The 23,728-nt window shown below is 40.7% G+C and overlaps 1 protein-coding gene across 5 annotated transcripts in view; it reads right to left on the bottom strand.

Annotated features, from left to right (window-relative positions):
• Positions 1-23,728, bottom strand: part of CREB5 (cAMP responsive element binding protein 5) — a 254,559-nt gene that overhangs the window by 54,102 nt on the left and 176,729 nt on the right. For all 5 annotated transcript variants that reach the window (XM_064704540.1, XM_064704538.1, XM_064704542.1 and 2 more), the window contains 2 exons: positions 17,953-18,079; positions 15,732-15,842 (listed from right to left, as the gene is read on the bottom strand). In XM_064704540.1, the coding sequence (XP_064560610.1) occupies positions 15,732-15,842; positions 17,953-18,079 (238 nt within the window). The remainder of the gene's footprint in view (positions 1-15,731; positions 15,843-17,952; positions 18,080-23,728) is intronic.

The following is a 23,728-nucleotide window of genomic DNA, read 5'->3' as shown; positions in this document are numbered from 1 at the left end:
GGTTTCGTTGATGTCATTCTTTTCATCCTAAATATTTGTTCTTTATTGTAAATTTATCCTTGACACTTAAGCTCATTCTGATAGGGAAAAGTAATTTAATAAAGCAATTTAAGACTTGGATCCTCAAGCTACTTGAGCATCTGCTTAATTAGACTCTGAAATCACAATATGAAGAAGCACAAACATTCACAGACTAATTGTGAACTGGGATGTTTATTGTCTGGATTCTCTGTATTTTAATTTCATTCTATATCTGCCATCTATTAGCCAGGAACAATATGTAAACACTAGTAAACATTTTTTAAATTGAACTGTAAATACAACACAATTATTCTGAATTAAAGTTTAGTAGATTGTAAGCAAATCAGATTTCCTGAGAATACCATGCTTACACTACCCATGCCTTCTGAATGTGTTCATTTAGCTTAAAAGCAAAATGGAGACAGCATATCTCTTGCAGAGCTTCTCAGTGACACCAGACAAACTGTCCAACATGTGTTGAATAGCATTTTCTTTTACTGAAACAAGAGGCTGAAAACTCCAGGTTTGAACCTCCAGGGAGGTTCAACTCCACTCCTCCCTCTTTATAGAAGATACATATTCTCAAAATGGAAGGAAGGAAATTATCACAAAATTATGAGTTTGTCCATAATTTCTTAAATTATATGTTTTTCATAATTCCTTTATATGTGGGACTGACAAGTGTTACACTACTGTAATAAATTTACTTTTTCCTTTTCTTTCTTCAAAGCAAAAGAATTTAAATTTCAGTAACATTTATGGCCTCAGGGAATCTAGAGTTTCACTTACACAATGGCAGTGAGTTTGTACAGTCCAAGACATCCCAGGAAAGCCATGAATAAGTGTCATAATATCCTATTCCTCTACTGTGTATACTTCTCCATCTCATAGTAGCTTTGTTTCAAGTACACTTCATTTAGAGCTTCTCATTCCTTTGCACTCAGTTTGCACCCCTAGAAGTGTATCAGCAAAGCCCAGAGTCCTCTGATTGCCCTGCATGCACACCCTCAGTGGCCCCCTGTCCTGCACATTGAGACTCACTCCATCCTAAAGAGCCTCCCCAGAAGGCAGGGAATCTTTCCATTGCTCAGGGCAGAATTAAGGCATGTGCAAGGCCAAAAAAACCCACACACCTCAGTGCTATCCAAGAATAATGCCTAAGGAAGTAATAGCTGTGTCCCCTGTGGCCACATGAGATGACATCATGGGTCCTTCCAGCCCCAGAGCTGCCGGTTCCCCTGGCCCTGCCGATTCAGAGGTCTTCCTGAACTGAACATACAAGTGATTTCTGCCCTCCAAACATCACCAAAGCCATTAATCATGACCTCATGGTAAACACATGGAGGAGAAAGAAAGAGAGTGGCAAACTTCTCTTTTAAGATGATTTTACTTTTTCCAAGTATTTCTAATAGAGACACTTCTTCAGTGCCTACCTGTATATACATACGTGTTATTATAGAAAGGTAAGAGGACTGATCAAAATGCATCAAAAGCTGAGAAAGCTGTGCTTTCAAATGGATGAGGTGTCAAAGCCTGCTGAGCATTTACACACCGTCAGAGCAGAGCCTGGAGCAGGGACTTGCTCAGGAGCAGAGACAGGAAGCAAAATGAATCTGGAAGGAACACATGTCTAGTGGAGTTCATAGAAAGGCTTTGTGCATGCCACGGGGCATCAATAATATACCTTTTGTTAGATATAATAAAGTCTTGGCAAAGACAGGTGATGACTCAGGAAGCACAAACAAATAGAGAGAGTCTCTGAAAAAGTAAGGAAAACAACTGCTGCCCGTTTCAAGTTTAAAAGAAATATTACCAAATCAAAAGCAACATCTGGCAACTGGTCTTCCCACCACCCCAGTTTAATTCTTACTGTGCTCCATTAGTGTTCAGCAAAGTCCAAAGGCCGTGAAAGACAGGCAGTTAGGAGCTCCTACCCCCAGACAGATGAGGGATCATTTGTCCCCTAAGGAAGCTTCTGAATATAGAGCAGAAACACCCTCTGTGAAGTTTCCAGAATGGAAACCAAAATATTTCTCTGAGAATATTTTTCCTCTGCTCTTGGGCTGGTAACCTGATGTGCACCTTCTCTCTTGCACTTGGTTCTCTGGGTCCTGGTGCGGTGGCAGCCTGTGGGGTTGCAGACCATGCAGAGGGTCCCAGGGCAGCCGGGGCTGCCTCACCTCGGGAGGCAAAGGCAGGCAAATCTGATTCACTCTGCGTTTTGAACAAACCCTTAATGTGGACACAAGAAGCTACCTCATCCTAGCCAAGGGAACAGATTAGGCTGTTCAGCTCCCATCCTAAAAGCATGCTGGGCTGTGCCTTGACAAGAGGGCTCCAGCACACTGTGGGTGAGCACAGAGAGCCTGACGATCTGCGGGCGCTGACACAGGAGGTGACACCCTCGCCTGCGCTGTTGGGGTTTGAGTTGCAAAAGGGTGTGGAGATGGCAGGCAATGTGGAAAGCAGTGGTCAGCGTTGGGCGTTCTTCATCTCATAAATGTTGCTAATGCATGGTACTGCAAGCAGTGTCACACACACGAAGCCAAAGACACCATTTCTCTATGTTCTGGAGGGGGCTTTTAGGGTTGCCGTAATTGGAAATGGGGCTTTTTATATTCATTTGAAGAAAACAACACCCATATTACTACTAACTTAGAGTCATCAAAAAGTAGTAGGCTACTAATATATCATAGTGACACGTCTCAGTAAAGCTTTGGAGACAGAGAGAAATGCCAGTGGAAGACAGGTTTTATGGTGGTGATGTACCTAGACCAAATCTATCTTTTGCAAAAACTGTGCTGACACCATTAAAGACACCCTAAGGATGAATTAGACCCATTACATTTTACATTACATAATGAGAGCTGTATAGGGGAATTTCTTACAGTTTTATTCCTACAGCCTCTAATATTAAATAGGATTTGTACATCTCTAAACTTAAATGAAGTTTCTGAAGCATTTCAAGGCATACATCACCTAGATTATGTAAAACTAGTTTATGAAATAGGTTTCCAAAACACAGATGCTTCACTGATATACAACTAATTTAGGAAACGTTTCCAAAACGCAGATGCTTCAGTGTTTGGCTCAGGCAGTTTCCCCACATTTCTATCTGCTGTTAAACTGCAGTTGAATTCCCACTCAGAACAAGACTGCACTTTCCACCTAGAAGTGAGCCCTAAGAGAGATGAGAACATAAAAGCTGCTGAGACCTTGTGATCTCCAGAGAACAAAAATCTCTGTGGCCATTAATAAAATGAGCCATTCATACACTAAAAAATCTTTTTCCAGAAAAGCAATATTCAGCTGTCTTCTCTTAGGTACCAGAAAAATAAAATTCAAGGCAAAGGACTTGTCCTTTCCACTGTGGATTAAACATAGGTAAAATGGAGTATATACAACAAAGCTGAAGACTGCCTGTACGGTTGCAAGTTCTGTGCTGCTTTCAAGCCTCCAGAATAGAGCTCAGCTTGACATTGAAAATCTTTGTGGAGGTTGGTCATTCTATCAAACTTGACAGATCATAAATCCAAGGCACTGTGCAGCCAGGCACAGAGTTGGTTTTTTTTCCAGGATGAGAACACATCTGAAACAACACTCTCAGACAGTATGGTATTATTTACTTACAGCTGAGCTTAGGAGATCGGGTGGCAGCCTCAGAAATTATCCCAATTATTTGAAATTGCAGTATAGTGTAAGAATTCTGTCAAAAGAGAGGACTGCAAGAGGCAGAGCAGGGAAAAAAGCTAAGATTGGTTTTTTTTTTTAATAAAGCAAAATGAACCAAGGCAAGAATTCAAAAATAAGTTACTGAAAACCGTTTTATAAACTAGCTTTAAAATCTCTTAATAGCATTAGCTTACCTTTTGTTTTGTCTGAAGAAATATATATGAACCAATAATGTTCTCATGAGATTTCATTACTGAAAAGGCTCATTAGAAAAGGCATTAAAATACTAATTACCTCATAAACTATTTAGTTGTGTACCCACTGGGATAGTACTTACGAGTGCTCAAGCTCTTCATAGATCCAGCTAATCAATTAATGCTCATTACAATCAGAAAGAGTATGCAGACTGCAGCATGCAGGAGAAATAAATAAGTCAGAGGTTAGCAAAGAAAGTGATTTGGCTGTAATCGAGCCTTCCTTTGTAACACAACTGTTGTCTGCTACGATTTAATTTTAATCAGCATTTTTGGTGCTTCTGGTAATGTGACTCTTCTTGTCTCAAGAATCTCAGCCATTGTTATTGCTCCTCCAAGTGCATAATTTATTATGGGAGATACATCAGATGTACACAGAGATTCAAGTGGACAGGTAGAGTTTTCACTGATACCATGCTAACATTACCTGCTGGGTGTGTAAAAGCAGAGAAGGGCTTGGGGGAGTGTCCTGAGTGGCTTTCTGCATCAAAGAAGAGGAGCAGCCACAGAGACCTGGATGCACTGCTGGCTGTCCTGCAAAGCAAAGCCCAGCACCAGCTCCTGCCTACCCTACACCAAGGCTTGGGAAGGGTCAGGAGATCTCTGCTGGTGAGAACTGGGCTCTCATAGTCTTTCACAAACACTATGGGGGAAGGGGTCCTGCTTTAGTGCCTGCAGAGATGACACATTTGCTCCTTCACCTCAGGAGCACCAGGACTGTGGCCTGTCTCTCTTCACTGGATATGGTGGCCCAGTATCAGCCCTGGAAGCACCTGGAGCCTGAATAGAGCCTGAATAGAGCCTGAATAGGGCCTGAATAGAGCCTGTTGGGCTCCTCTCCTTCCCTTTTGCCTCAGCCTCTGCAGGGAGGCTCCTGGCATAGTGCTGTCACCATCGGTGTGGATATGGTCCATCACTTGTGATGGAAACATCCCACTGAGAGACAAAGGATGGAGACACCTCATGGCTTCAGGCAAATGCCATTTCCCAACTACATGTGCATCATGGTTTCTCCTGTCCTGTAACTGGCAGGAGACTCACAGAATCTACAGCAGATTTTTTTAAACAGAATTTAGAATCTGTTTAAAGACATCCAGGACTTAATCCTAGTTCCCTCTTATATCCTTCACACCTGCAACTCAAGAGAGCTTCACTTTTACTTCAGACCTGGAAAGTCCCTGCAGGGAGATCTTACAGGCTCCAGAGAAATGCATGTTCATGAATTTTTCACTATGGAGGGAACAAACCAAAGACGGGAGGAAGTTTAGGGTTACTTCATCCATCTGGTCATCCTCAGGCTGCAGTGACCAGGAGCCCTAGGGATAGCTTTCCTCCTTCCCTCCTGTAGGAGGAAAGAACATACTGGATGGGTACTACAAGTCATAGCTATGTTATTTGGATTTTTGTGGGCAGTATTAAACTAGCATCATGAGTCACATATACCAGTTTTACTAAGACTAGCATAAACACATATTGAATTTTAAGTGTAGTAGAAAAGGAAGTTTTAGTTTCTAAAACCTTTAAATGAGATTAAGCTACCTTATTTTCTTATTTCTTATTTAAATGAAAGATTTCAGTATCCTTGAACAATCCCAGTAACCACAAATTTCACCAAGGGCAATTCATTTCTATTTTAATTTTCAATACTTATGTGGTTATATACCTTTTTTCACATAAACTCTATATTACCCCTGGGAACTCGGTATGCAAAAAATTCAAACATTGCTTGGATCAAGTTTCCAATCAAACTAATCCACCACTAACATGATTTAGAAGACTGACAAGCCTCACCAAATTCACATAGCCGAACAAATTGCTTTTTCTTTGTGCAAATGGTAGCCACCCTAAGTGTGAGCAAGTGTTCTTTGGATAACACACATGGATTTTCAGACATTTATTTTTCTTCAGCATTCTAAAGTATTTCAGGAAAAGTGGTTTCTAAACAGAAGATAAGGTAATATGCAAATAAATAGATGGAGAAAGTTACCCAAACAGGCCTAGATAAGATTATGCTTGCATAGCAAAATTGCATGGAATGGAGGAGGAAAGAAAACCACCATAACCACAGGAAAGAAATATGGATATGTGCACAAACATGCACATGTTCAAACATCTGACCAATAAACCTAGGGCTCTTCAGACTGCTAGCTCTTACTGTCACCTACAACAGCCTCTAGTTTAAATGAAGAGCTCAAAACCCCAGATTTTGTACACATCCATATATTAATGTTTTGGCAGTATTTTTTAATTTAATAAAATTCCTGGAAGATGAAGTTAGAGCAGTATCTGTTACAAACCTCCAAATAAATAGTTTTCTCTCTGACATAGTCACACAGTTGCACACCAACAGCAGCCTGCAGAGCCTGCAGAGCAGCTGCACACGTCCATTAGCTGGAAAGCAGATCAGGAGCTCCCCCACCCCTACTCCGGGTATCTCCTGGCTGCTTTGTTGGCAGCCAAAACAACGTTCACGCTTAACCTCATGCTAAAGAGCCTCTGTTAACAGTCAGGGAACACAGTCCATCCTCTTCACGTATATTTCTCCTGAACCACAAGCAGCACATAAAGCAGACTCTAGTCAAATCCAGTAATGATGCTAGGTATTTTGGGAAGAAAAAAAAAAACCTAAAAAGTTGGCACAGTAAGGCGAATGTCATACTTCAGTGTATAGTGGTGTTCTGTCAGAAGCCAGACATATTAAAAATATTTACATAATTTAAAATAATTTGTACAGGTCTAGTAAAGTCTATTTTAGGCTTTGGGCTTTAATAAAAGTTTAAACATTTGCTAGATCCCATTGGACTTCATGTATAACCTTGGCATTTAAGGGCAGTATTGAGGATATGCCATTACTAAACTTTTCATATTAGTATGAGTGTGAACTGAAATACCAAAATAAAAAGATAACAATATTTCTCGTGACTTGCAAACAGTCCTGGACTTTATATGTATTTCCAGATGGGAAACTAAAAATGTACTCTATGTTTGCACGTGTATATTCAAAGGTGGCTTGTAGTCTAATTTAAACATTCCAGAATAATGTGACCTAAATATAACAACATGAATCATCCATCACTTTCAAAGAAATATCTGGCAATTTTTCATTATGAATCACTAGGGACAGATACCAATACCTGTCAGAAAATTGCTGGTGGTTGTCTGGTATGATGAATCAATTATAAAAATCATCTGGTATTATTCTGGGGATTAGAGAAAATAATGTATCCTTAAATATTATGTAATGAACACCTACAGGAAGCTGAGTTGAAAAGTGAAGTCAGATAAAGTTCATATGAGATTCTGGAGCAGTTGTCAAAACACCAATGTGCAAGAATAAGAGGCAAATGTGTATTAAATATTTAGTGCATAAAATGCTATGAATAACCTTCTCACATATGCTCTGTACTCAGAATGCATGTAGTCTGCAGAACATTCTGTAAAATACAGAAAATGAATTCTAAAGAAAAAAAATTAAAACCAAAATAAACAAAATGCTTACCTGTCAGTATCAAATTCTGGAAGGGCCAAATCTCGCCTAAAGGAAATTTTGAAATTCAGAAGTATAAACTAGGTCCAGAGCTGATGCAAAAAACATACAACTCATTTGAAGTAAACTCATCCAAGTTTACAGCTGAGGATCAAGGTTAAATTAGAAAAGTAATCTTTGACTATACTAAAATTCTTGACTCTGATATTATAAAAGTAGAGCATTATGAAACTCTATTTTAAGTTGCTTATGGGGCTTGTCTCCTTTCTGAGCACTCATTTTGGAAAACTAAAATGGAGAGAAGAGGAGTTGTAGTGAAAAGGTGGACGTTTGGTTTTAAATAATTTCCAGTAAACTGAATAACAGAACTTCAGGAATCCTGACTACTGTTTTCTATTTTACAAAAGCTTTCTTTTTCTTTTTTTTTAATGACATAATTTTAAGACCAAGCTTTCATGAATGAAAATATATATAATGAAGATAACAATCCTAAATTAAAGTTCTTCCCCACTAATATTGTCACTAAATGAAGAATCTGATATTATCTTAAAGTAAGATTTGTGGAACATTTTTTCAATATGAAGAACAGTTGGTTTCAGTGTGGCTTTAATATAAAAAATGGGAGGAAAAAAAGGCACACTCATAACTAGAAGAGGAAGTTTTTGCATAAATTGCTATTCCTAAAGAACCTGACAGTTTTTAGTCAAATCTTCATGCTAGTTCACCTTCAGCTGGTCAAAGTCAATGTTTCCTCTGCCTCTGCAATATTCCAGCAATGTCCAGAAATTCGCTGTCTTCCTTGTAATGTAAGTTCTTTGAAATGAAGGGAACTATCTAAAACAGAGTAACTTGGATGTGCCCACATTGCCGGAGTCTGTCCTCAGCACATGAGCAACTAAAGGAATAAAGAAAGCTCATGTCCCCTGGGGGGACATCCCATAAAGGGGGCTGTGCAGCAGTCGGAATAAAGGGGATGCAGAGTGCAGAGGACACAACTAACTATGCTGCATCCCGTGCAGTCTGACTACAGAGCACATTTGGGAAGATTATTTATAGCATTTTATACACTAAAAGCTCAGATAAACTTTACTGGCCAGCAATTTGCTAGTAAAAACCAGAGCTGAGCACAGTTTGCTGCGTGTTTCCAGGGTGGGAGACCCAGCCTGTCCCAGTTTTTAAATTACCTCCTCTGAACATAAATGAGGAGTTGCCCTAATGAACATCTGGAGAACAGTGCATATCCTTCCCAGCACTGAGAAGTGTCACCGGCCATATCTGACAGAACAAACGACAAATGCTGTGAACGTTCCCTGGGACTGCACACAGCTTGTAGCAGGGTTTCAAACACGTCTGTGATCTTACAAGGAACTCTGCAGGGGTATTCTTTAGTCCTGGTTTGGATATGGTTGACATTATGTGAAAGTAAGTGCTCTCCCGAGATTTCAGTGAAAGCCACGATGCCAGGGAAGCTGATCTCACAAGGCTTCCATCATCTCAGATGACAGAAGTCTCAGAAGATCAGTTAATTTTTGTCATTCTGAGCCAAAATCTCATCAGTAAAGTTCAGGAAATTTCAGGGGCATTAAATCCAAACACAAAGCGCCACCTTCATTCAGATTTGAGTCCTAAATTTGAGCCTGCACTCCCTGTAAGCTCGAAGAGTTCAGTCTCCTCATTCTTCCACTAGTCATGAAAAAACAGTGTATTTCAACAATTATATTGATATTACCAACATTAATATTAAGTTGAAAAAAATGTACATAAATTTTTCTCAGATAGAAATTGTGTTTTCTGGAACTGGCAGCCAGAAATTCTTCTGTGCTTGTTTCAGCTCTTCCACTGACAAATTGTGTGGCCTTTAGTGAGTCACTTCAATTTTCTCTCTCAGTTCAACAGTTTGAAATTATTTATTTCATAGGAAGACTACCATAATTAACAAACTGCTTCATTAGCTACTGCATAGTTTTTAGAAAATACTTTTTAAGCCTGTCCATAAAGAAGAAATTTATTGCCATGAGGATTTTTCTTCCAGCTCTTGAGTCCTCAGTGGTTAAAATATGGGGCTGGTAAAGTGTGCAAAACCATCTCCCCCAGCCACTTGTCATGAGATGCACTAGCACATCCCAATCAAATGCTGGGCTTAATGTGCAACAGCCTGAAGCTCAAAACAATTTCTATTATTTGTGGATCTTGCAAAAATCCTGGAAAATGAAAGCTGTACATATTCCAAAAAAGAGACTGAAATACATCTGCGAGAAGCAGAACTTCCCTGTAACGCAACCACATTTTTATTTTCACAGTTTCCCTCCCTGGCTTCACTCCCATGAGGGCTTGCTTTTACTTGCACCAGCACCCACTGACACACAACTTTCTACAAACAAAACCTTTTCTGTAAGGGACAGTTGTGCACCAAACAAATTACCCCTACATATACGGATGTATCGGACTTACGTTTCAAAACCTTATGACACACAAAAGCCAACAGTTCATCTGTTGAGCTAGACGATAGCCACAGCAAGCAAATACTGGGATTGTATTTCAGTTATTGCTATGGTTACAAAATCAGGGTGGACACTGGGGAGAAAAGGAGAAAGAGAAACAAATCTACAAAGACAGTAAATCCTCTAAGAAAAGAGGGTGGTGGAGAAACAGGGAGAAAGAGACAGAGTGAGGGCTGGTGGGTGGGGGAGAAAGCGAGGTCACTTTAACACCCAGCTGAATCAAGGCAAACAAAATAATAAAAATCCAAGTTCTTCTAGGGAAATAGTGCTGATAAGATCACCACAGGATAAAGTGACACAAAGAAAGAAAAATGCAAGGAATTGTTACAACTTGTGCCTGTGAGAAGCAACGCAATTCATATCCACTCGGAAGAAACAGGATCAGATATTCGGCACATATTCGCAGCAGCTCTAAGTAACTGAGCTGCCTTGCTTCTCTAGTGAACTTACTGAGCCACTGACAGCTTAAGAACAAGTTCCTACCCAGTCTAGTACATAATCTAGAATTTAGGCATGATGGGTACAAGGTCCTGTTTCAGTAAACAAACCAGAATATGATTATCTTCACCTATCACAATAATACCTTAATCCACAGCAAGGCACGCTGTCTGCAGGCAAAGCCCAGGAATGGTTTTAAGGCACAGATCAGGAGCACACTGAAAATTTGGCTTTGAGGACTTAAAAACATAAGCACAAATATAACAGGAGATATAGTTTCAGAATAGTTAGTTTTGCCAACAGTTGCAGAAGCACTGTGGGTTTTAACTTTATACAACAGTTCTTTCTGTGAAAACACTTCTCAGTTACTGATACAGGAAATTTCATCACGACTCTATTTTTTTATTTGGAAGACGTTGCTTTGCACTTTTTTTTTCCTCTTATGCTGCTTTCATTGCTTTATTGTGAAGTACAAGATGAGCAATTGCTGTTGAAAGTTCTGCAGAGATGCAACATTTTTCTTTCTGCTCAGCAGTCCAGAACTCATGCAAAGGAAAGCCTTCTGGCCCTGAAGCACTATGTGCTGTTCTACTAAAGTGATTCCATTCCCAGACAGCTTGATAGGAAAACATAGCCTTCAAACCGTTTATTTTGTTCAACAAAGTATCTTCAGTCACAAAGTGTGAAGTATCTAAACCTAGAGTTCAGTGGCTTTGGATTGCCTATGTCAGCCCCTTGCCTGAAATCAGCATGGAAACCTTGCAAACCTGGGCCCAGAGCAGGAATCCAGAGGGATGTCCTTCCCAAGGCCACCAGCTATCCCAGCCACTGCTGTTTGGGCAGCACTCTTTGCTTCCACATCCAAGGGCTGCTGCAATGGCTGAGCCAAACACCAAAGCAGGGCTGGGGTGCGAGCATCCTCCAGCTGCTTCTCTCTTTGTGCTGGTTGCACCATCACGGGCACATGTTATTTGTAAAACAAAATGTTATTTGTAAAACAAGGAGCAGCAGAAGGCTCCATCCAAACTCAGACCATAATCTGCACCTGATGGAAGCCCTGGACCTTTGTGGCCAAGCCTTTCCCATTGGCTGGCTGTTGTGTTCCTGCAGATAGGGAGACCTGCTTGTCTGAGAGCCATACAAAATGCAGCCAGGTCTCTGCAAACAGCTTGGCCTTTCCTCTGGGATGGAGAGCTGCGTGATGCTTGCACTGGGATTTACACAGCCACCAGTAGGATCTGGACCCTTACCTCTAATTAAGTTGAATAAAAATTAGTGCTGATGACACTGCAATTTCTTTCACTTCTCTCCTCCTCTGCCAAAGCTGTCCAGCATTCTTAGGTTTATTAGGAGGTTTGGTTATTTTACTATTATAATTAGGAACATGTGCTCTACCAATTTATTACTTTTATTTTCTGGTTATTTTTTCACTCTTTCACCTGACAGACACTTTCAATTTTCTTTTTTCTTTTTTTCTTTTTTTTTTTTTTTTGCCATTCAGCCTAGTAAAGCTTACAAGTCAAAAACAACAGCCCACAGTCCTATGTTTCTGATACAGAAATAATATCTTTCCTTTTTTTTTCTAAAGAAATATACACCTTCTGTCAGGATTACAAGCACAGCCAAGCTACATATATAACATTTAATTTAAATTTTATAAAACTACATCTTGAGCAAGTGGCAGACAGAAATTGTAAAAGAAAAAATTAATAGATTAAATTGAGAACTGTGTTTTTAAGTTCATTGCCAGTCTGCTTTTTATATCTTTTTTCAGAGGCCATAAATTTCTGCAGGTAAAGATCAATGCTCTGCAAAATTCAGATAGAAGGCACCAGCTCCATGGAAAAGACCTGCTCTCACATAGGCTTCCAGTGGTTCAGTGCACGCTATTTATCTTGCACTCTAGTAATCCACGCAGTATTGCACTTCCGAGTTCTAAAACCTCCACCACTCTGAAAGTGCAGAACCAAGCTAGGTATAGGCAGTATATTAAGGCAGAGGCACTGCCAACAGCTCCAACTCCATAATACCTTCAGCCTACTGAACCACATGTTAATGTGCTACACGTGCAACTCTGCATGTTTTTGCCATATTTTTACCATGTACACTAAGGAGCTATATGTTTCCTCCTCTTTCCAGTGCAATATATTTTAATATAAAATCAATGTGTGTTTTTGGTGGGCAGCATAAGAGTTTCACCTACTCGGCTGTGAATCTAAGAAGAAAGCAGTATTGATTTAGATGTTCACTCATTCATTTACTAGGACAGCTTTAAAGCATTAGGTGATAACCTAATTGAGAGGCATAGTGTGAGGGAAACTGAGATTGCTGTGATAAATTAAATCAGTTCTGGGATGTCATCTACAATACCTTAATACTTGATGGAATGTTCTCATGAAAAAAATTAAACAAGGAAGCAAGCACCTTGGGTGGCAGAGTGTGGCTTTCCATAAATGCCAGGTGACACAAGGTGATTAAAATATGTATTGCTTATTATAGAAACATTACATTAATGCCACACATATTCTCTATTTGTGTGTAGATCTGCTTGTATATCAGACAGTGTATATATTTATCAGACTGGCTTCTATTTCCCATATATAAACCAATTATGAAACAATCAAGGGTGTGAATCTTTTGCCATCTATCAGCTTTCTTTAAAAAACCTGGCATCACACAGCATCCCTACAGATATTATTTATTCACATGCATTTTACAGAGGCAAGTCAAGTCACATGTGTCACCAAACAGTGTTATGACTGCTGCATGCCAAACTGTGCTTGCATTGCTCAGGTACGTGCTGCCATGAGGCCAGAATGATCTGGTCTCACATTTGGGTCTCACGTTTAGAGGAACCTATCCCGCATTCTCTCCCGCAGGCCTCCCAACAGCGCTGATACTCCCATGGATTTGGGCACCTGGTGAGTCAGGCCCAAAGCCCCCAGGACTTCTCCAGTTACTTCAGTCACTAGCTACAAGCATCTTAGATGACTCTGTCTGGTGTTGGATGCATCCATTCTTCTCGGGGTGGGCCAGCCAAAGAGGGCATAAGCAATGCTGAATGCATCAGCAGTAATAGCACTAGCAGAATCCAGGGAATTCTGAAATTCTTTCCTAATGCAGGACACAGTCTGATAAGGTACTAAGCCTCCTGACTTTTAACTTTGAACTAAGTCACCAGAATATGTGAAAGCATGAGGCAAAGTGAAACAGTTAACAATTAAGAACAAATATCCCTGTAACACAGATGATTCTGATTTAAAATCCATGAATTTGCATGAAAGAAATAATTTTGCTCTGAAAATTTCCTACAATTTTACTACTTTGTATTCAGGCAGAGTATTTTTAATAGATTCATATTCCTCAAAGCAGTGACTAAATGAAGAAGCTTTTTACATTGCATGTGTGTTCATACAAAAGCAAAATATAAAATTAGAATATAGAAATATAAAATATTTTTTAAAACCACAAACCTGCATTTGAAAATAGGAAAAGTCCTGGAACTCTGAGTTATACCTCTTGAGAGTTAATGTATACAGATTTTTTTCTACCCTCGGAAGAGTGGCAGAAGTAAAGGCTCTGCTTGTTCACAACACCACATTTTGGAACTGATAGCAATTTATCCATACATAAAAATGCCTTCATATATTAAATTTAGGGAGAAAACCTGCTCACCCAGATTAAAAGGTAATTTGTATTAAAATACAGTTTCAGTTATTAAAGCACAGAATTCTCACCATATGCACCAATAATTTAATCTTGCTCTTAAGTAGCCTCACACTACCAGTAAAAAAGAGGCAGGGGGTGTGGGGAGAGAGTAAACTACAGAACCCTTAGTCCCCAAAACAGATGCCAGTTTTGGATTTATTCGGCCAAGGAGTATTTAGCTTGGCTCAGTTACACTTGCATTGAAAAAACACTTGCCTATTCCAAAAACTTTTTAACAAGCTCTGCTGCAGATGCTGTTGCCATTTGGCATGTCACCGTCACTGTGTGGTACAGCAGAGAGAACTCTCGACCACAGGTTTTCCTTGGCTGGAGGAGCCAGTATTTTTGGCTATCCTTCTTCTTCTGGCCAAATGGCTGCATGTTTACAGAATGTGGTTTTAGAAAGAGTGTTAACAGAGGTTGGGTTAACAGCCTAACCCAGACCAACAGTGAGGCAAAGGCATGACCTACCCAACCTAAGAAAACAGAGGTAGAATAAACTTGTATATGTTGTTGCTCTTAACCTAGTCTCCTGTATGCACTATGCCTATAGACAAATAGATATTTTTCTTTGCCTCAGGATGGACGACAACAATTTTAAAAGCTGCACCAGTCATGAAAAGTAGAAAGATATAAAAATATGTGGTTGCTTAATCTTTTTCAGCTTGATTTCATTCTCTCACTTATGACAATTTTACTTTGGCAAAATGCCACTGAAAAAAATTCAATGAAGTTAATCCTCATTTTCACTATGATGAGGTATATTGAGAGGATAAAAGCCCTACAGAGTTAAAAATAAAAACTTCTGTCTTCATATTTCCATTAGACAGCAGCAAATGGCAATTCTGAAACTTAAAATCTAAAGCATTTCTACATCAATAACTTGATTCAAAGGATATTAGTCCCCAATACCTCCACAAGAGTGCATATAAAGCTGGGGAAAACTTATATATGTCCACTTGTAGTTCAGTTTAAGAACATTAATCCTATATCAGTACATATGCCTGAAAAGCCTGGACCTTTCAAGATGTAGAACAACTGTAAAAAACAATTCCATTTTTTTTCTTATGACATTTGACTCGTATAAATAAATTACATTTCTCCAAATTCTGACAGTTCTTTTTGATGGGAGCACAGAAAAAGAAAATAACCCAGAGATAGATAGATAGATAGATAGATAGATAGATAGATAGATAGATAGATATAAATAGGTATTATTTGGTATGCTTCTCTGACACACCGTGCTCCTATCTGGAAGGAACAAGGGCTCTGCAGCACACACTTTTTACTGCACTCTTTATTAACTGACAATTTTCTTTAGATCAAGTTGTGGAGCACAGACACCATTAGAGAAACAACCTGGCCATTTCCTTAAATTCTACTGATCTGCACCAAAAATCCCGTTTAGCACAGTACAGATCAGATAGTTCACCTTCAGTTCCCTCTCACCGAGAGATCAGCTAGGACTAAGAACAACTTGAAAGTTCAGAGACACAAAGGCAATTTACTGCAGCATATTAAAAAAGAGTATAACTTATGACTAAGAATGAAGTAAGCAGTGTCTGGCTACATCCCCCCCCACTGTCTGGATAACTCGTATGCAACAGCAATATGAGAAAATACAGTAATTTAAAAAAATTCTCTTTTTACCATTTTGGCTTCTGAATGCATTGGGGGAACTTGAGGTGAAGCACACGGATTATTGAGGTTCGGCCCTTGCATCCCCATGATGTTGGAGTTCATTGACATTTGTCGCTCCATCTTTTAAAAGAAACAAAAAAAAGCTTTGAAAACATCTGGAGACACTTGCAAGAATTTACTCTCGGTTTCTATTTAAATGGACTCAGCTTTATTTCTTCAAGTCATGACTGGGAAAATAACAATCTGTGTCATGAATTGAATATGTGTATGCACGTAGGCGTGTGTTTCATCAGAATCGGCCCTGAAAACTCACAGCCAATTATAAAGAAAGGGTTTCTTTAATAAACAAATGTAGCAGCCACCCAGGTTTGTGCTTTTTTGTAATGATTTTCTCCCTTTCAGTATAACAACACTCAGAGTTAAGTGGTTTTAAAAGCATCACTGTATAAAATTGTAGCTTCCCCTCCCAGTGCGGCCCAACTTAGCTTGTTAAAAGCATAAATAAAAATCTACAATCTCAAGCACTCGGAAAACAAGTTGGCTGATTTTCCTTCGCTCGGACTGCTCAGCTGGGAAGAGTTTTCCACATGTCTTGTAAGGGAAGCCTTCGTGCGCTGCTGAGATAACAAAAAACAAAGCAAAACCTCTCCTGGCTGTTCAGAGCCCTTTCTGCAAGCTAGACTCACTAGACTGGGAGGGAGGGATACAAACAAAACCTAATGGCAGTAAATCCTCTATAAAATAATTTCCTAGGGGGGTATTCCCCCAAAAAAAGACAAGCCCTGAACACTGCTAGGCCTTGTAAGGGGTGGTAAAACAGGGTTATGATGCTGCTTCCAGACAGAGCTGAGCATCCCACCTTGCTTTAAGCCAGTCTGCTGAATCTTTGACTCTTACAAAAAAGACAATTTTGGGTCCTTCTGAGCAATCCAAACAGGGGAGCTATTTTTTTTGTGCCCTGTGGTGAGGAGTTGTCTCCCATCCTCCATGATGCCTGCAAAAATGGGTGCTGGGCTTCAGGGAAATGTGAATACCCCACTCTCCCCTGGCAGAGAAGAGCTGCCAATGCCCCCTTTCCCTTTCTCCATGGGGCAGGAGCAGCTCCCAGTGCCATCTCCCCCCAGCCCTCTCAGGAGTGCTGTGGGGCAGGAGGAGCAGCCTGTGCTCACAGGGTCTGTCTTACCTCCATGCTCACAGCCAGAGCACACCTGCTCCTCTGCAAGGAAAGCTGCCCAAAGGGCTCCCCAGCAGCAGACTGAAGCCGCTGAACCACACGGCTACTGGATGCTTGTTGCATTTTGGGTTTCTTGGGAATCATGCCAGAAAAAAACTTCCCACCATGATACATCTTATGGGGTTTTTTTGTTAAACTTCCTGATAGATATTCCAGGAGAGCCTTATTGACAAGTTAATAATTAATAACTTATTCATGATTGCTCAAACAGCAGCCAAACCTGAATCTTTGTATCTCTGTGGAGTGTTCCCCTTGATCCAGCAAAGCAAGAACAAGCAGTGCTTTTCTCCCTCCCATGGTCAATTGCTCTCAGGTTTGTCTTGCAAACTGAACACAGCGAAATGAAGCAAAAACTTCTCCTTTCTCCATCCCCTCTTCCCCACATCATCCTTACTTTTCTCCACCCCTAACCTGCCCAAATGTCTTCTACTGAAACAGTTAAAAGGCTAAAATAATTTAAAATTTGAAGTTACAGTTGTAAAGCAGCCCTTTGGTTTCCATAAGATGGGAAATATTCCTATCCCTCCAAAAATGATGAAAGATGAGCAGGAATTGTTACCTAGTTCTCAATAAATGCAAGTTAACGGGCCAGAAAAGTAAATCACATTTTTTTCTTGCTAGGTCCCACACAAGAGGATCATTTAGAGTTCTGACATAACTTATGTGCATTGCTTTTCCAGTTTTTTCCTGAATTCAGAAAAATCTTTTTGTTCCGTCTCAGACATACTGATCTCACCTACATGAACAAGTATGAGAATCACAAATTGTAGTCTCATGTAAACTGCTTCTAATCACACTAATTAGTATGCCATTAACTTAATCAGAAATACTCTAGTCTAAGGTGAAGCACCAAAGAAGGTCCACCTTCCTTATTACACTGGGTTTTTACAAAACCCAAAAGACTGTCACCTCTGCTTAGATTGAATCAAACACAATACAACTTCCCACCCTGCAAAAAAAAAAAAAGAAAAAGAAAAGCCAAATAAGAAAACTTACAGGCATGAGTACAGCAGAAGATCCTGGCATGGTGGGGTTGGGCAGGGTGCCAGGCATAGAGGCAGGCATGGGCTGTCTTTGTCGGTTGTGTAGGTGCAGTAGTGAAGACAGAGAACCTGGGACAGGCCTAGAAGAAAGGAAAAGAAAAGAAAGTTGTCATGGGCTGTGGAGACCAAAACAAGCCTTACCCTGCCAGCCATTGGTAGGCACAGGCAGCTCCAGACAAGCAGGCACAGATAAACCAATCCAGGATTTGCCCTTTCCTGCATAAATCAGTGGAACATAAAGTTTTTAAGAGGATGAATCACCTTCCTTATGCTCTTTATCAGTTAAAGCTCCAGCATAGTTAATCTGATATAACACCAATGTAAACCTATCAGCTGGTCTCAGTCTCAGAACCTCTGCACAGCACAGTGGCTAGAAAAAGATAGTACAAAAAAGATTAGCTACAGACAAACTAGAAAAATCTGCTGGCATTAGTGCACTGCTGTAAATTTAGCCCTCAAGAACAAAAATATCTGGATGATAGTTTCACAGACTATGACAGAAAATTACCACTCTTAAATTAATTTTGAAATTGTATCATCTGTAAATAAGCTGTTCTAAAATGTGTATTTCAAATCACTCTTGATAATCTCTCCTGTGAAAATGTAACAAGCCTTTGTTCCAAAACAATAAATTACTAATTTTACCACTTAGCACACCACCAGGACACAAAAAATGGGAAAGAGAAAAAAAAGTAGAAATAAATTAGGAAAATTACATTCAGATTAAGCAGTTTATGAAAGCAAAACATATTGACTACAGAAAAGCAGAGTGAATTATTTTGGCAAAAGGGGTTCAAAAGATTTAGAAGGATTTTTTTAAGTACAGCACAGGGAAAACTGCATGTGAGAAAGCAAGCCCACTCACAAAGAAGAATCATAAAATGAATGAATTAAACAATGCTGGGACTACACTTTGATAAAAGCCTTTAAGAATGTGACCTTGGGAATTATCTTAGCAGTTTTTTGTTGGTTTGGGTTTTTTTTAGTTTTGAAGAAAGTGTGAGTTGCTTGAAGTTTTTGGTGACTGTAATTTGCTACCATTTCAAGTTTTCAAAAACCTTGAAAATAAAGTTTTCACACACAGTGCCTCAACAAACACTGAGAGTACAAGTAGGTGTGTTAAATTCTCAGAGAACAGGATACTTTTCTGTACAGCACATGGTTTAGTTTATTAGGAAGGAGAGTTGCCCCTAAAGGTACAAGACGGACTGGACAGGAGGGTGCGTAATCTGGGAGTTTGAGGAACCTCTGCAGGGGCACTCATGGCAAAAGCCTGAGATGTTTAGAGCCTCTAAACATCATGGCTGATTTAAAGCTTTGGCAGAAGCATCCTTTGCTTCAGTGATCAACCCTCAGATAGCCATAAAAGCCTCAAAATTGGGCTGAGCTGGTCAAGGGAAGCAGAGTCATAACCCTAGAGGAGCAAGAGGTAAGACTGTCCTGCTTGGCCCGAATTGTGTCGCATCAAATGATGAGGTTTTGCCCCTCCAATTGCAAGTGGTACTGGCAACCTTGAATACATGCAACCCTCCTCTAACTTAAGCTGTCACTTCCAGCTATCAAACATCGTGCAAAAAGCCCAAAGGCTGTGAGCAAAGGGATTCACAGACATCCAGTTTGGAGGGCACCACACCCAGGCTCTCAAACTGTACGTTCCTGTCTGATGGCAAAACCACCTTCTTCTGACATACTAGTCTCCCTCTCTTTTGCCAAGACTTCACCTAATGCCCTTTTCTTTAAAACTCCCCAGTATTTCCCATCCTTGAACTTGCAGTCCTTCAACCCTCATGTCTTCAACCCTGTTTCCCTAGAAACATTTCTATCCCAACAAACGCCACCTCAAAATCCTTGCCCTGACAATTCCCTCATACTAAGACACTCTGCTCCTCCCACCCTTCTGCCCTCAGCTGCCCTCTTTTAGCAGCTGCACACAACTGAACTCATCCTTTTGTCTTGGTTCTCTGTGGAGAGAAAAAGCCTGTGTTTTGAAGGATGTTTTAAAAATCCTCCCAGACACATACAGTACTTATTCAGAAGGGGAAGAAAGAAGCCCAAAAATAACAACAAATGTATCTCAGATACAAAGAGTTCTTCCTATTCCTCCCTTGTTATCTGCTGATGGAGGAATGTGATGTACTAATATCTTCATATCACCTTAAAAAAACTCAAGACAACGTTTTCCAAATGTGTGGTGTAATCCTGGAAGAGAGTGCAGTAAATTCTGTGAGGGAGCATGACTGAATTTCTGGGATATGCAGCTCTAGAGTCAGCTCAGCGCATGGGCTGAGTCTGGGGTGCTGTGGAGGTGGCATAAGTGGAACGGATGCAGTGCAGGAAAAATGAGCTCAGAAAATATACTCAAAGTACACAGACCCATTCTGCTGTCCACTTAAACTCAGCTGCTCTGTGTACCAGCACTCGTTCACACATGAAGACTTGACAAATCAATAGGACAGGGTCAAAATAGTGTAAAAAGCAGATTCAGTGTTCTTTTGAAAAGAAAAAAATGAGGAGATACCAGGTTGAATGTGAGGAGGAGATTTCATTTTGGTTTTTAGAGGCTGTGGTGACCCCTACAAGCAGGATCCACTTCCCACTGGCCCATCCTCACCAGAACTATTGCCCTGCAGAGCAGATGACAAACTCAAATAGGTCTTGTCTACCTCATGCTTTAAAGTCCATGTGCCAGAGAGAAGGGCTGGAGCCCCAGGTTGGGGCATTTCAGTGCAGAGCAGAGTGTGCTGCAACCCCGGCTGGGGACACCCATGGGGTTTCCTTCCAGACAGTGGTGGGAGGAGTGGGCAGGAAAGGAGGAAGCACTGGTGCACTCTCCTGCCTGGCCTGGGATGAGACTGAGCTGTGCACCCACCTGCCCACTCTGCAGCCCTCTGAGTCCACCAGCTCAGATGTGTGGGAACTTTGATCCATGGAAAAGAATCTATGGGAACTGCGCTGGCCTGAGCCACGCATTCAATAAAAATACCTCTTGAGTTTTCTGTGCGGTCAAAGTAAAACAAGCACCGTGAAAAGAGCCCCCCCCCCTTGCCCCTTTATTCATTCTGAGAGTGCTCTACATACAGATCCTTTGTACAATTCACCAGTTTCCTAATAAGCTTAGGTGTTAGGCTGTTTGACAGAAACTTATTTTGGCCTGACCTATACAATTTGCGCAAGTGATTCTCAAGGGACTGCATGGTTTGGGTTTTGCTTATATGTTCCAGAGCCAAAAAAATTTCCAAAATTGCTTTAATGAGTTTGGGAATAGGGGGCATGGGCAAAAGGGAATTATTGGTATTTATTAAAATGGCAAAGAATCTTCCTTGATGCCCCCAGTTTTACCTTTAACACTGCTTCATTTTAGGGGAAAGCACATACTTTACACTTAGCAAGAGGGGAAAAAAATCTTCAGTTCTTCAAATATTTTTTCTTACTACACTCCTGCTAGTCTGTTCCCAAGTCTGCTTTTTAAAAGAGGTGCAGAGCAGTCAGAGAAGACTTGCACTTCAAGGTTGAACCTCTTTGTTGAAAAGCCTGCAGTGCTCCTACCATCGATAAAAATGCTACATAATGCACTCTGGATTCCCCCCTCCCATATCAGGGAAACTGACATTGGCCAGTACTCATGGATACCTCCATTGCTCCTACACTGAACACAGGTCCTGGATTTAGCACATGCTCCTGCACACTCACTCTCACAGAGCTCAGAGAATCTGTATGGCACAGAAGCCTACAGGTTGAGATATTCAATTTGTCTATGACATCTCTTCTAAGGACAGCACAATCTCTTTTGTTGCACTTTCTCTCTGGCAGCAAAGAAAGTCAGTGAGAGTTTATAACTGTTATTTTTTGGTGGACATATTGAATCTGCTCCTCTCTTTGTAAATGCTGATGATGTACTGCCTGCAGACTGTCAATCAATATTGCTGACTGGGAGATTTTCATTCCTTGGCACCTGTGCTGCTAAATAAATAGGGCTGTTGGGCAAACAGCCCACAGATAAAGGACATATAAGATAGGGAACTGGCAGATGCTCAACCTCACTAAAAATCTGACTACCCATGAAATTTTTCCAAAATTTAGGAATTTTTACTGTGTTCCAGTGGAAGCCTGCTATTGAATATGATGGGGTCTCAGCCAGCATTTGTACACTTTGGGTGTACGTGGCCTGGATAGTCAGAATTACGGTGGCTTAGTAAAATACCACATTAGCCAAGCAGCTGTAACTGACCATGTGGCTCTTCTTCCTCTGCATGGTCGTGCTAACACCATGAGTCACTCTTATTAACATTTAAACAGATGGGTGGTACCCTGCTAAGCCATGGTGACTCGATCATGTTCCATCATATGACTCTGCCCAATGATTAAAGATAACTCCTCTAATGCAATCAGACATCTAGGATATATACTTCAGTGTCTGCCTCCTTGATTAATACCAAATACTCCATCTGACATGATGCAATTGATGCCTGATGACTAAACACTACACTTGTCTATTAAAAGACTGGGCTTCCCTTAACTTGAAGTCTTCAAGGACAATTTGGGCAGATGACAATTTGTTGCTGAGGTCTCATGAGAGTAGGTTCCTGCTGACCTAGACCATCTGGGGCTATGTGCAAAAGGACTGATGCTATTTAAAGTATCACTGCAGAAGGTTTTCTACTATGGTATAGCACTCCAGGTCAGTGGGTCTTACCATGACCTCTCTCCTGCTCCTTACTCCCCTGTACGTAACATTCATGCAAGGTCATCAAGAATACCTACATCACAACACCCTTTGTTCCACTTCAGCTAGCTCTGGTGTGGAAAAAGTTTAGCCAAAAGTATACCGAGTTGCACAGGAGTAAAGGAACTCATCTCTTGACTTTCCATAGCCTTCAGCCAGCTCACACCAGAGCAGCCCACAGGCTGTGCTGTGGGAATTTGCCATGTCAGCTCAGCACTGGCTGAGGGATCTCTGTACCACACTGCCGTTACACAACACACTTGATCAGACTTTCATCATTTTTATATATATGTAAAAACATGCATGTATCTACATATTTATTACAACAGTGCCTAGCAGCCTTGGTTTAAAATAGTGAGGTGGGTGAGGTTCTGCCCCAAAAAGTTTGGAGATCAAGGAAAAAATGAGGGAGAGTGAGTAGAAGCAATAGGGAGACAGAGGTGAATGAGGCATCAATGATATCTTTATAACCAATGTAATGAGGAGCAATCACTGCATGCCAGCAGCCTGGATCTTTTCAAGGAATGTCATTATGTGAATGTGGTTTGGGTGGCTTTTAGGCTGAAGCCCCCAAGTAGCCTACCCTACCGAGAATAAGCACAGCTGGCTGCAGTCTAGCCTCTGAAAGTTCATTGACAGCCAGGTACTGTCACAATTAAACTTTTCATTGCAGAAAGTAACTTTCCTGGAGCATGTGTTTCCACAGACCAGCTGCAAGCTGCTTTTACAGCAGCTACTGCAGCCAGAGTACCTGGCCCAAGAGCTGTCCTGGACCTTCAATATTTGAATAATTCAGTCAGAGGCAAAGACATGGAGAGGATGTTTTAAACTGAGAAATGTGTTCTGACTGGAGGGGCTGCCTCATTTACTGCTTGACTGCTGTTTTTTGATCCACACTGCTATTATTTAAACCCACCAGTCTAACTAGGGCTTTCCTTATTTGTGATCCATTTTTTCCCACTCTCAAAGTAGGGCAGTTGTGTCTAGTTTCAATTTATCCATTTGC

Source organism: Zonotrichia leucophrys, chromosome 2, assembly GCF_028769735.1.
Source record: "Zonotrichia leucophrys gambelii isolate GWCS_2022_RI chromosome 2, RI_Zleu_2.0, whole genome shotgun sequence".
NCBI lineage: Eukaryota > Metazoa > Chordata > Aves > Passeriformes > Passerellidae > Zonotrichia > Zonotrichia leucophrys.
The sequence above is the reverse complement of the archived record's forward strand: the minus strand, read 5'-3'. Positions and strand labels throughout refer to the sequence as shown.